At 37.4% G+C, this 13730-nt stretch overlaps 1 protein-coding gene across 3 annotated transcripts in view; it reads right to left on the minus strand.

Moving 5' to 3' along the window:
* Positions 1-13730, minus strand: part of arhgef10 (Rho guanine nucleotide exchange factor 10) — a 62072-nt gene that overhangs the window by 5496 nt on the left and 42846 nt on the right. For all 3 annotated transcript variants that reach the window (XM_087780584.1, XM_087780585.1, XM_087780583.1), the window contains 2 exons: positions 10088-10230; positions 9162-9336 (listed from right to left, as the gene is read on the minus strand). In XM_087780584.1, coding sequence (XP_087636710.1) covers positions 9162-9336; positions 10088-10230 — 318 coding nt within the window. The remainder of the gene's footprint in view (positions 1-9161; positions 9337-10087; positions 10231-13730) is intronic.

The following is a 13730-nucleotide window of genomic DNA, read 5'->3' on the forward strand; positions in this document are numbered from 1 at the left end:
AGCAAGCAACAGTTGTGTAGCTAGCGTCAGTAGTGTAGCAAGCGTCAGTTGTGTAGCAAGCGTCAGTTGTGTAGCAAGCATCAGTTGTGTAGCTAGCGCAGGTGTGTAGCAAGTGTCAGTTGTGTAGCAAGCGTCAGTTGTGTAGCAGGCGTCAGTTGTGTAGCAAGCGTCAGTTGTGTAGCAGGCGTCAGTTGTGTAGCAGGCGTCAGTTGTGTAGAAAGCGTCAGTTGTGTAGCAAGCATCAGTTGTGTAGCAAGCATCAGTTGTGTAGCAAGCATCAGTTGTGTAGCTAGCATCAGTTGTGTAGCAGGCGTCAGTTGTGTAGCAAGCATCAGTTGTGTACTCGCTGACTAAGACTTCCTGCGTCTCAAACAGTCATAACTTCCACGGACGAAGAAGAACTTGTGAGCCATGAGTCATCACTGCTGTCGACTTCCCTCCCTCAACATAATCCTCTTGGGATCGAGGGGTAATGACGGCCAGTCTTCTGTTCAGACCCCAAACCCCCCTTCAAGAAGTGACCCGGGTCAGACCACAACGGACGCCCTTTCCTAGTAAGTCCTGGCCCTGGTCTTCTCGAGCCACATGTGCCTCTCAAGGGGCAGAAGCTGCTCAGACGTTTCATAATATTTGGAGTTCTCCGCCCAAGAGGAAGAACTAAAATAAACCCGGCTGAGGGTCCGTGGAACTGATCCGGCGACTTTGATCCGCACTTAACCCCCGACAACTGACGGAGGAGGAGGAGGAGGAGGAGGAGGAGGAGGAGGGACGCTAAATCCTAAACACATCAGTAACACAACAATGACAGCATAAGGAACGACACATGGAGGTTTGAATAAAATGAAGATTTTAGAACTCATAATGCACTGCAACAGTTGACGCTCCCACATTCTTAAGAAAGAGAGCAGAGAGAGGGTGCAAGAAAAACAATGATGAAGTCGTTTACTAATTCTACTACTGTTTTTACTAATTCGATGTTACTACTAATTATTCGACTACCTCTTCCACTTCAACAACTACTTCTACTACTTGCACGTCTACTTCTGTTACTAATTCTACTACTACTTCTACTACTTGTACTTCTCCTACTAATTCTACTTCTACTACTAAATTTTGTAGTACTAGTTCTACTACTACTTCTACTGCTTGTACTTCTACTTTTACTACTAATTCTACTTCTACTACTAATTATTGTACTAGTAATTCTACTATTACTTGGACTTGGACTTGTACTGCTACGACAAATTCTACTTCTACTACTTCAATTCTACTTCTACTACTAATTATAATACTACTTGTACTTGTACTTCTACTACTAATTCTACTTCTACTACTAGTTCTTGTAGTACTAGTTCTACTACTACTTCTACTGCTTATACTTCTACTTATACTACTTAATCTACTACTACTTATTCTACTAATAATTCTACTACTACTTGGACTTGTACTTGTACTTCTAATTCTTCTTCTACTCCTACTTCACTACTAATTATTTGACTACTTCTTCTACTTCTACTACTACGTCTACTACTAATTATTCTATTTCTACTAATAATTCTACTACTGTTTTTCTACTTATACGTGTACTACTAGTTTTAACGTAAATGAAGAAAAAAAAGAACATTTAAGTTATTATCACTGTTATTATTATACTGTATCTATAGTAGTAGTACTAGTATTATATATTGTATTAAATCATGAGCGTTAACTTGTTTTTTAAATGTTTAACCTTCTAAAATACATCATAAATGTTTGTATTATTATGACTTTAATTAATTATTCTTATTTTCTGATTAATCTTCCTTATATTATCTACAACTATGAGCTTTTTATAGAACAAAAAAATAACAAAACCTCAAAAATATATATACATAATTTTTTATCACTATAATTGTTATTATCATTAGATGGTTTATAAGTTAGAAACAACTTTATTTCTGATTGAACCCAAATTGGAAAACTTTAATATATATAATTTTTAATATACATTTTAAGTGATTTTCTTTATTTATTAAAAAAAGAAAATTTGTTGACTCCATTGCTGTGTCTCAAATCGCATACTACTCTTAGTATGTGAGAAGCTAGTATGCATCAGGATAGTGTACGTACTAACTAGTACGCAAATTCTCAACAGTATCAAATCAAACTCTGCTGCTACACACTAACAGGAAATCACATGACAGCTTCTTCTTCTACTACTATTTAACGATGTTTCAACCAGCTGTAGGAACACTATCGCCACCTGCTGGCAGCACGTTTTGTAAGTTTGGAAAAAGAAATAAAGAAAAATATAAGAATCGAAATATTCGCGAGATATTTAAGCTGGTATCAGCAGTGAAGACGTGTTTATCCTCCTACTGCTGCGGAAAATACACCTGTAAGTATATGAATATATATGTATTTATATATGACGTTACTTCCGTTTAAAACGTCACTAAGATGGCGGCTGTTTAGTGTGTTTAGTGTCCATCGATCCATACTCAGTTTTGTGGGCGTTTTAGTGACAATTTAGTGTGTATGGCGCACTCAATTTCGCATACTAAGAATTGAGACGCACTAACGCACTAAAAATACTAACTTTGAGTACGCTAGTATACGATTTGAGACACAGCACAAGTCTCATGCCTGATTTCCCGGCGTAAGAAAGACCAGTCGGCTGCAACGCGGAATGATATCCATGTCTGGTGCCGGACCCTCCGAGGGCATTTTAGGGAATCATCTGCGCCCGGGAAGTGTGCAACAACGCGGAACACAAGCTGGAGGTGTTATTTACCGAGCGAACCCTGATGTTTGTCTCATATTAAGCCGCGCACGGCTGCACATGTGGGTCACGCAGCGGCAGACAAAAGCCGGCCCACCTACATCACCATCTGGTCCCAGGGTGCAGCACTTCTTGCCCTCCTACTGCGACTTCTCCGTCACCGGGGGGAACGGGATCGGACGCTTTTAATGGCGGCGGCCATTAGTTACAGTCGGAGAAACGAGTGCGAGGTCAGCGTTTAAAGCCGAGATAAGAACGTGGTCTCGAAGGGAAATTGAGGCGGAATTACTCCAACATGCGTGGACTGGAGAACCCCGAGAGGAGGCAACGCCCGACTCTCTCTCTCTCTCTCTCTCTCTCTCTCTCTCTCTCTGCTGCCTTGCTCACTGGTTCGACTGCCACGACCGGAAATCTAATACGGTCTGATAATCAGGTCAACTTTCATAATCTGACTCATTTACTACATCGGTCTTTGACGCGTCAATTTAACTAATCTTCAATAAAGAAACAAATAAATATCATGTCTACACGTTTCAGGGAAACTGTTTTGAAACTGTTTATATTTACATGTTATACGTTTTAGTGCTCTATCCCAGCTACACAGGGTGAGAGGGGAAGCCATGGAAATCATCCAGTTTTAATAGAAATAGGGAAAAGCAAAAAACTGAAATTATTCAAAATATAAATGATTAAAAATGTATTATTTACTCATTACACTACTTGTTGTACATACTATGTTTCATATATCATATATATCATACTATATATGTTGTCTCTAGTACATTACTGTAGAAAACTGACCAGAAACTGTTTCCTTAAACTGAGAAAAATCTCTTAATTTAGGAAAATGTTGTTTCACAACATGATCTGGATCTTATAATCCATGAGTTTGTTTCTTCTCGTCTGGACTATTGTAACAGTTTGTTTTCATGTCTCAACAAGAAGGATGTGTCTCGCCTGCAGTTGATTCAAAATTCTGCAGCGAGAATTCTGATCTGCTCTAGTAGAAGAACTCACATTTCTCCGATCCTTAAAACTCTTCACTGGCTTCCAGTTTCTTTCAGGATCAACTTTTAAATTCTGGTTCTTACTTTCAGATCTATTCATGGTCAGGCTCCTCCTTACATCAGTGATCTGATCCAGACTTACACCCCAGCTCGGGCTCTGAGGTCTGTGGATCAGAATCTACTGATGGTTCCTGAACACGGTTCAGGACCAGAGGAGAGAAATCCTTCCAGACTGTTGCTCCTAAGCTTTGGAACGATCTTCCTCTCGCTCTGTGTTTGTGTTTGATGGATCTACTGACATTTTCTATAGATTTATTTAATTTTTTTTATGATAAATAATTAATTATTGTAAATAAGTACGTAACACTACATATTAAAACAGGTACTAAAAAAATAACATTAACAATACTGAAGAAAATAATAGTGAAGCCAGTTAAAAAACAATAATAAATATATATATATATATATATACTGTATATAAATAAACAAATAAATGTTGACCAGAATATGACAAATTAACAAAAATAATATCAAATACATGTAAAAGTATATTTACATTCTTACATTCATTCATGTTTTTGACATGTTTTCAAAAAGTAAACATTACATATTCATATAAATACTAAAGAAAATAAAAGTAAAGTCAGTTAAGTAACAACCAACAACATTAATAAATATATATAAATAAGGTTGAGGAATTTCGACTAGACGATGTCAAATTACCAAAACAAAAATTAAAAAACAATGTGAAAGGATTTATATATTTATATATTTTTTTCTCCTTTAAACGTGAAAAGAATATGTTTTACTAAATATTGTCAAGAATAAACATTACATATTAAAAAACTAAAATATTAGTAAAGCCAGTGAATAAACAATAAATAAAAAAAAACGCCACGCCGCGACTGATGCTATCGCGCTACTTGTAAACATTCATATCCTTTTATAAAGCGTTTACTGTAAGTACAAACACAACAATCATAGTTGGAGGCGAAAAGTCAATAAACTCCAGAGGAAGTCAGTGGAAGTGAAGCATTAACGTTGTGGTTCGACTGAGAAACTGCTTCCTCTGCGGTTTCATTGATCTTATTAGATCATTAGCAGAAACACAAGAGCTTTTATCATGTCAGACTATTTGTTGCTGGAACACAAGAAAGAATAGAAGTGAAGATGTTCTCCTCGAGGCTCAACACACTGGAGAAACTTTCACCGAGAAGGTTCTTAGAGCAGATTCCTGTTGAGTCTCACAGGGATTTGTTATTTGGTATAAAGTTAATGTTGAAGAAGTGAAGAAATACTTTTCACTATGATTAATTTCCTCCATGTCGAGCAACAAGATATGAGGCAATATTTCATCTTTTATTAGGCTTCAAAACGCTTGTGTTGCATGTTGTGATGACAACTGTCGCCATGGTAACCACTGATGAAGTAGAGAGTCGTGGGCGCGAAGAGACGTTGATGCTGTTCTAGTGTTTCTCAAATGACTCCTGCAGGCAGACGTTTTTTTATTAGGTTAATTAAGTTTTTTTTATACATTCTTTTTCTTGCTTGTTTTTTACATGAATTTCATATTTGTATTTATGTCATGACTTGTGCTGAGTCAGTAGACTCCATCAAGTGCGAGGAAGATAGAGAGAGAAGATCGTTCCAAAGCTGAGGAGCAACAGCCTGGAAGGATTTCTCTCCTCTGGTCCTGAACCGTGTTCAGGAACCATCAGTAGATTCTGATCCACAGACCTCAGAGCCCGAGCTGGGGTGTAAAGCTGGATCAGATCAGTGATGTAAGGAGGAGCCTGACCATGAATAGATCTGAAAGTAAGAACCAGAATTTTAAAGTTGATCCTGAAAGAAACTGGAAGCCAGTGAAGAGTTTTAAGGATCGGAGAAATGTGAGTTCTTCTACTAGAGCGGCTCAGAATTCTCACTGCAGAGTTTTATATAATCTGCAGGCGAGACGATCCTTCTTGTTAAGACATGAAAACTAACTGTTACAATAGTCCAGACGAGAAGAAACAAACGCATGGATTAAAAGCTCCAGATCATGTTGTGACAACATTTTCCTAAGTTTAGAGATTTTTCTCAGTTGAATGAAACAGTTTCTGGTCTGTTTTTTGCAGTGTTGAACTAGTTTTTTACAATTTATTCTTCTTGACGCTATACTAATACCTTTGGCTGATACAATTACTTCTTTTTTTGTGTGTATTCTGCTTGTTTGTGTCGTTGTATTTGGGTGTTGTATTTATTTCACTTATAAATAATAAAACAGAAGTAAAAACACTTTCAACGTAACAACTATAACAATGAAACCTTTTTACTTATTTGTCATGCTTGTCGTCCACGATACAGTCGCAGTCATTTAGGTCAATACCAGATTATTGTGTATTCAGTCTTGGAACATGTTGTTTGACGACCGAAAAGGGATTTATGATCAGCAACACCCCCTGCAGAGATGGTCGGCAACACTATTTTTTTTTCTATTCCACTCACTTGCTTCACTGCCCGTTTGACTTGATTTGGGTTTTTCCATCCAGCGTGCTCATTAAAAACCCCAAAATTACTTTTGTCGAGATGACACGTTTCACATGTGTCTATGAATAGAGAGAAAATAAATGGTTGCTGGTTCATTGTTAAGACTACCGGAGTCATGTGGGTGTGACAAACCTGCCATAACAAGTTCTGTCGCCAAAAACCACCGACAACTGAGGTGATCGGACTTGAAAACAAGTGCTGAACGACAAAAGGGTTTCACTTAAATGGTCGATACTTTTGTCCACCTTACTGTATCGATATACAGCAGCACTGTACCAAATTTTTTCTAAAGGAACAGTGAGATCCCATGAGACCTTGGCGATGACTGAGGACGAGAGGATACAGTCTTTTTGAGCTGCTTTTAAACCAAAAGGCAGTGGAACAATTTTAGTGTCACTTGAATGAAGTGTCCCCTAAAACTGTTTGGAAAATTATGTGTATCGAGATATGTTGTAATGAATCGTATCGTGAGCTGAAAATATTGCATCGTGAGCCGATATACAACGTATTGAATCATACTGTGAGCGGAATATGTCGTATAGATTCGTAGCATGAGCTAAATATATTGTATTGAATCGTATTCTTAGTTGAATATACCGTCGTATCATGAGCTGAATATATCGGTTTGAATGGTACTCTGAGCTAAATATAGCCTATCAATTGTAATTTGAGCTGAACAAATTGTATCGAATTCTACCTTGAGCTGAATATATCGTATTGATTCCTACCGCTAGAGTAATATAACGCAAAATTGCATCGTGAGACGAATATATCGTATAAAATTGCATCGTGAGCTGAATATATCGTATTAAATCGTAGTGTAAGATATATCGTATAGAATTGCATCGTGAGCTGAATATATCGTATTGAATCGTAGTGTAAGATACGTATATCGTATTGAATCTTAGTGTAAGATATATCGTACAGAATTGCATCGTAAGCAGAATATATTGTATTGAATCATAGTGTAAGATACGTATATCGTATTGAATCGTAGTGTAAGATATATCGTACAGAATTGCATCGTAAGCTTAATATATTGTATTGAATCGTAGTGTAAGATACTGTATATCGTACAGAATTGCATCGTAAGCAGAATATATTGTATTGAATCATAGTGTAAGATACGTATATCGTATTGAATCGTAGTGTAAGATATATCATACAGAATTGCGTCGTAAGCAGAATATATTGTATTGAATCGTAGTGTAAGATACGTATATCGCATTGAATCGTAGTGTAAGATATATCGTATAGAATTGCATCGTGAGCTGAATATATCGTATTGAATCGTAGTGTACGATACGTATATCGTATTGAATCGTAGTGTAAGATATATCATATAGAATTGCATCGTGAACTGAATATATCGTATTGAATCGTAGTATAAGATATATCGTACAGAATTGCATCGTGAACTGAATATATCGTATTGAATCGTAGTGTAAGATACGTATATTGTATTGAATTGTAGTATAGGATATATCGTACAGAATTGCATTGTAAGCTGAATATATTGTATTGAATCGTAGTGTAAGACAAATATATCGTATAGAATTGCATCGTGAGCTGAATATATCGTATTGAATCATACTGTGAGAAGTATATATCGTATTGAATCATACTGTGAGAAGTATATATCGTATTGAATCGTACTGTGAGAAGTTTATATCGTATTGAATCGTACTGTGAGAAGTATATATCGTATTGAATCATACTGTGAGAAATATATATCGTATTGAATCGTACTGTGAGAAGTATATATCGTATTGAATCGTACTGTGAGAAGTATATATCGTATTGAATCGTACTGTGAGAAGTATATATCATATTTAATCGTACTGTGAGAAGTATATATCGTATTGAATCGTACTGTGAGAAGTATATATCGTATTGAATCATACTGTGAGAAGTATATATCGTATTGAATCATACTGTGAGAAATATATATCGTATTGAATCGTACTGTGAGAAGTATATATCGTATTGAATCGTACTGTGAGAAGTATATATCGTATTGAATCGTAATGTGAGAAGTATATATCGTATTGAATCGTACTGTGAGAAGTATATATCGTATTGAATCGTACTGTGAGAAGTATATATCGGATTGAATCGTACTGTGAGAAGTATATATCATATTGAATCGTACTGTGAGATGTATATATCGGATTGAATCGTAATGTGAGAAGTATATATCGTATTGAATCGTAATGTGAGAAGTATATATCGGATTGAATCGTAATGTGAGAAGTATATATCGTATTGAATCGTACTGTGAGATGTATATATCGGATTGAATCGTAATGTGAGAAGTATATATCGTATTGAATCGTACTGTGAAAAGTATATATCGTATTGAATCGTACTGTGAGATGTATATATCGCATTGAATCGTAATGTGAGAAGTATATATCGTATTGAATCGTACTGTGAGAAGTATATATCGGATTGAATTGTACTGTGAGAAGTATATATCGTATTGAATCATACTGTGAGAAGTATATATCGGATTGAATCGTACTGTGAGAAGTATATATCCTATTGAATCGTACTGTGAGAAGTATATATCGTATTGAATCGTACTGTGAGAAGTATATATCGTATTGAATCGTACTGTGAGAAGTATATATCGTATTGAATCGTAATATGAGCCGAATGAATTGTATCGAATAGATCCTTAGCTGAATATATCATACAGAATCCTACGGTGAGCCGAATATAATTAGTATCTTATTGTATTGTTACTTGAATAAATCATATTAAATCATTTTGTCAGATGGAAAAAAACATATAGCGACCCAACTGTCGTCAAATAAATCAAAAATAAACGCAGCCACACAAAGATAAAGATCAAAACTTACCAGGAAGGACGCTGTTCACAGGAGCGGCAATAGTTATGTCTTGTAGATGCTCAAGGGTTTCGGTGTGGAAAAGGCGAAGAGTAGAACCGGAGCTGAACGCGATCCAGATCCCGACCCCGGCCACTACCATGTGGGAGACCACCATCCCCTCCTCCTGGTGGGCCTCCAGCTGCCTCTGGATGGACAGAAATACATCGGATTGTTTAAATTGTACGCATGTCTAAACCTGAGTTTTGCGTTTTTTTTTATTGTTATTAAAACAAGATTAGGTCGATTATCTAGGGGTCTAAGTTTAGTGGAATGTCAAATTGAGGGATCAGGCAAAAGCATTGACAACATGCATTGTTAATACAAAGCCAATTTTAACTTTCATATTCCAGGAAACATACGATCATATTAGCCTTTTTTTTTAAGATTTCCAGTCGACCCTGGACTATAACTGTCAAATCATCAAGAAGACCTGACGCCAGTCCGGCTACGATTTATTTCCGCACCATCAGCGGAATACATAACTAGCTTTTTTCTTTCATCCTTTTCAGGAATGATTAACTTCAACTCTAAACTTCAGGTTTCCAGTTAAAGTGTGAAACACTTGTGTAATCCCCTCAAGAAAAAAAAAGCTTTATAATTTGATTCAACATGTTTCTACGAGTGTCTCCTCCTCACTGCGAGACTTCATCTTAGTCCAGATTAAGTCTTCGGGGGAAGAAGGGAAGAGTGTGCGACGGCAGGCAGGTGGTCCGAGATAATCAGCTTAATGAGGATAAACAGATTATGAGCGAGTGCATGTCAGACGAGCGCGGCTATTTCAGGTGCAGCTATTCGCAGAAGTGGATCAGAACGCAGAGGGAATTCCATTCGTACCAGAAGATTTTAATGCTGATCGCAAAACATTTTTAAATCGTGCTACAACTGAAGGTCCGTACCTCGACACCGTGAGTGTGGGAGCTGATGATGAAGACTTGTCCTCCGGATGAAGCCCACACGTCGTCCTCCATGGCCAGCATGGTCTTCACGGGAAGGACTCCCAGCTTCAGGAGTTTGGGATTCTCTGAGCTCCAAGAACCATCTGAGTCAACACAGAGAACCACAGACAATCATCAAACTCATTTCTGTCCATAAAAAGAAGTGGCTCCCATTAAAGTCGCCAGTATTTAAGATAAGATAAGGGAAAGAGATTATAGATGTTAAAACAAATGAGTAAATACAGATAATTTATAGAAATTAAGTCTAAAAGAAAGAAAGGAAAATATCAATATTAGACTCATATTTTTTATATAAGTAAATAGAGATTTTGTTCGGCCTTTGACATGGATTGATTCAAGATTTTGGCCCCTTTAGTGATCGGGTTTGAGACCCCAGGGCCAAATGGTTTAGACATGTGGGGAGCAAATACAGTTTATTCAACAAGCCCTGAAGAGGTAAGGTAAGGTAAAACTTTATTGAAGATGTGTACTCTGTAGCGTAGCCATAATAAGATTATGATCAGAAAGAAAGAGAGGTTTTAAAAAGTGATGTTCTTTAAACAGTGTATTTAAGGTAAGGTAAGGTAGAACTTTATTGTTTTTTTTCCAATAGCCACAGCAAATACAGCAATTTGTCATAAAAAAATAAATCAAAATAAAATAAGAACAAGAACAAAGAGAAATAAAGAGAACGAACAAGATGTTTATATTTATGCACAAGGTACAGATTCTCGATAATAGTGCCATTCCATAATTTAAGTTTGTCTTTTTTTCATGAAAGTTTTTTACTATAGTTACTATTTACTACAAATATTTAACAGGTTTTTTGTTTTTTTTCGATATAGTCAAGACACATTAAACCTCACCTGGTAAATACCATAACAAACGACAAAATCCCAAATGAATACTGACAGAACGTAACGCAGTTTGTTGAAAAAAAAGGACAAAACTTACCCCCAAAACAATGCTTGAAAAAATAATTGTGAGTATTACTATGGAAACATATTCAAAGCAATTATATTATTACATTTATTTTTTAAAGTAAGTCAAGAAAAATAAATGACTTGGGGGTTTGGCTTGTGGCTAAGAATCCCAGACTGTGTAGTTGCCTCCAGGGCCGGGTCTAGACAGGCATGTATGGGGGGGCAGCCACAAATCTTGAGGGGGCATTGTGCTTTTACTTACTTACTTACATGTAAGTTTGAGGGGGCACAACATTTATTTGAGGGGGCCAGGCCCCCTCTTGCCCCTGCCTAGACCCGGCCCTGGTTGCCTCCCAGATTGCCATTTATATGTTGAGCTGGTGGGCTGCGTCGCAGCCTACTCCCACCAGTGTGTGATTCTATGCGTGAATGGGGGACTTTGTGTGAAGCACTTTGAGGGCGTATCGAGCACAGAAAAGCGCTTTACAAGTACGAACCATAAAGGACAATTATTTAACCACCTTTTTCTGGCACCATTTGAGCGTCGGACATAAAGCCTTGTGCTTGTGACAAACTCTTATAGCAGCCGCGCCATCAAAGGACGGCAAATACACAACCGGTCCATGTGTGCGAAGTTCATCATCCAGCCCACCATCTCTCTACTGATGGAGAGACCATTAATGACTTCAACAGCCTCCAGGATGAATATAGAAGGTCCTTTTTTGCAGCGTTAGTCAGAGCTCCTTTTCCCACACACACCTCCTACACACTTTGTTCTATCGACGTGCAGAGTCCACATACGTGGAGGATGAAAAACCATCTCCAGGCAGGAACCACACCGAGGAGCTGAATTAGGTTAAGCCAAGCTTGGCACCTTGGAGTTTTAAAAAAAAAAAAAAAATGCACTCCTCGCAGATCCAGGGCTCCTGGTGTCCGATTCAAAAGATCACTTCTGCCATGTGCTTGATTTGTGTGGGTCAGCAAACCGAGAGGGAGAGAGAAACTGTGTTTATTTAGACACAAAGGCGGCCATTCAGAGGAGAGGTGCCAGTCGAAGACCGAGGAAGTCATCTGAAGAACATTCCAGCCATGCTGCGGTTGTGTTGGACAAGCGTAGAAATCAAATAAAAAAGAAAAAAGTCTTACATAAGCAGGGCGAGAGAGAGAGAGAGAGAGACCTCTCGAACTGTAGCAAGTTGCGGCTGTTGCCGACACGAGTCCGGAGTGCGGCCGAATTGTGTATCTGTGTCGATGAAGGATGATGTGTGATCGTCACCATCGCGAGTCACGGGAGGAGAGGAAGCGATCGTGGCAGAATGAGGCTGACACTGGTCACCATGACTGACCGCCACGGATGACAAGACGTCGCACGGGATGAGGCCGGTGACGCGAGGACTGGACGGGAGGAACGGATCCTGACCACCTCCGTCCTGCCTGATGAACTTCTGTACTTGTGTACATGTACTAATATAGATTACTTTCACATCATTATTATACTCTATAATAATACATACTATACAATAGGGGTGTTTAAAAAGTGATACAGCTATTTATCCCAATACATTTTTAATGATACTATACTGATATTCAAGCCTTTATTCATATTTTGTTTATTATCTTTGTCTACCATAGTTCTTTAATGGTTTACAGTTCAATACACTTAAAAAAATGTAATGTGTTTTTTTTGTGTTTAAAATAACATCATATAATTTGAAATTTACATTTAAAGTGCAATTATTCATGGCGTTTGATCATTTTTGTGTTGCAGTTAAACTTCAGGCAGCTAGATGGCAGCAGTCTTTACATTCTCCGCAGCTTGAGGAACTATGTAATCCTGTGTTATCCCGGCGATGACTGAGGACGAGAGGATACAGTCGACTTCAGCAGCTTTTAAAGCTGATGTTTGGACACATTTTGGTTTGAAAACAAATGAAAGTATTTACGACTTGGTCAAGAGTCATGTGGTCTGTAAATTCTGCAACACCAGAGTCAAGTACTAGCCAATACTATAAATATATCCTTGTTACTACAGTATCACAATATACTGTACCGTGTTGCTGTGTTGTGATGCGTATCGTATCGCCAGATTCTTGCCCATAAACACACCCCTACTACATTAAATACAATATAAGATATTTTATTATCATTAATAATATTTCATGTATTATTATTTCAGTAGGGTTTTTACTGTGTTTATTCCTATTATGTTTGATTAAAAATATAGATTACTATACAATAGGGGTATTTAAAAAGTGATTTAGCGATAATCGAGCCCTGTATTGATATTTTATTGTCTACCATAGTTCTTTAATGGTTTACAGTTCAATACATTGTGTTTGAAATAAAATAATTTAACATTTAAGTTACATTTAAAATGCAATTATTCATGGCGTTTGATCATTTTTGTGTTGCAGTTAAACTTCAGACAGCTAGATGGCAGCAGTCTTCACATACTTCGTAGCTTGAGGAACTATGAAATCCTGTGTTATCCCGGCGATGACTGAGGACGAGAGGATACAGTCGACTTCAGCAGCTTTTAAAGCTGATGTTTGGACACATTTTGGTTTGAAAACAAATGAAAGTAGTTACGATTTGGTCAAGAGTCATGTGGTCTGTAAATTCTGCAACACCAGAGTCAAGTACTAGTCAATACTAAAAATATATCCTTGTTCCTACAGTAT

Source organism: Callionymus lyra, chromosome 18 (assembly GCF_982586985.1).
Source record: "Callionymus lyra chromosome 18, fCalLyr1.hap1.1, whole genome shotgun sequence".
NCBI lineage: Eukaryota > Metazoa > Chordata > Actinopteri > Syngnathiformes > Callionymidae > Callionymus > Callionymus lyra.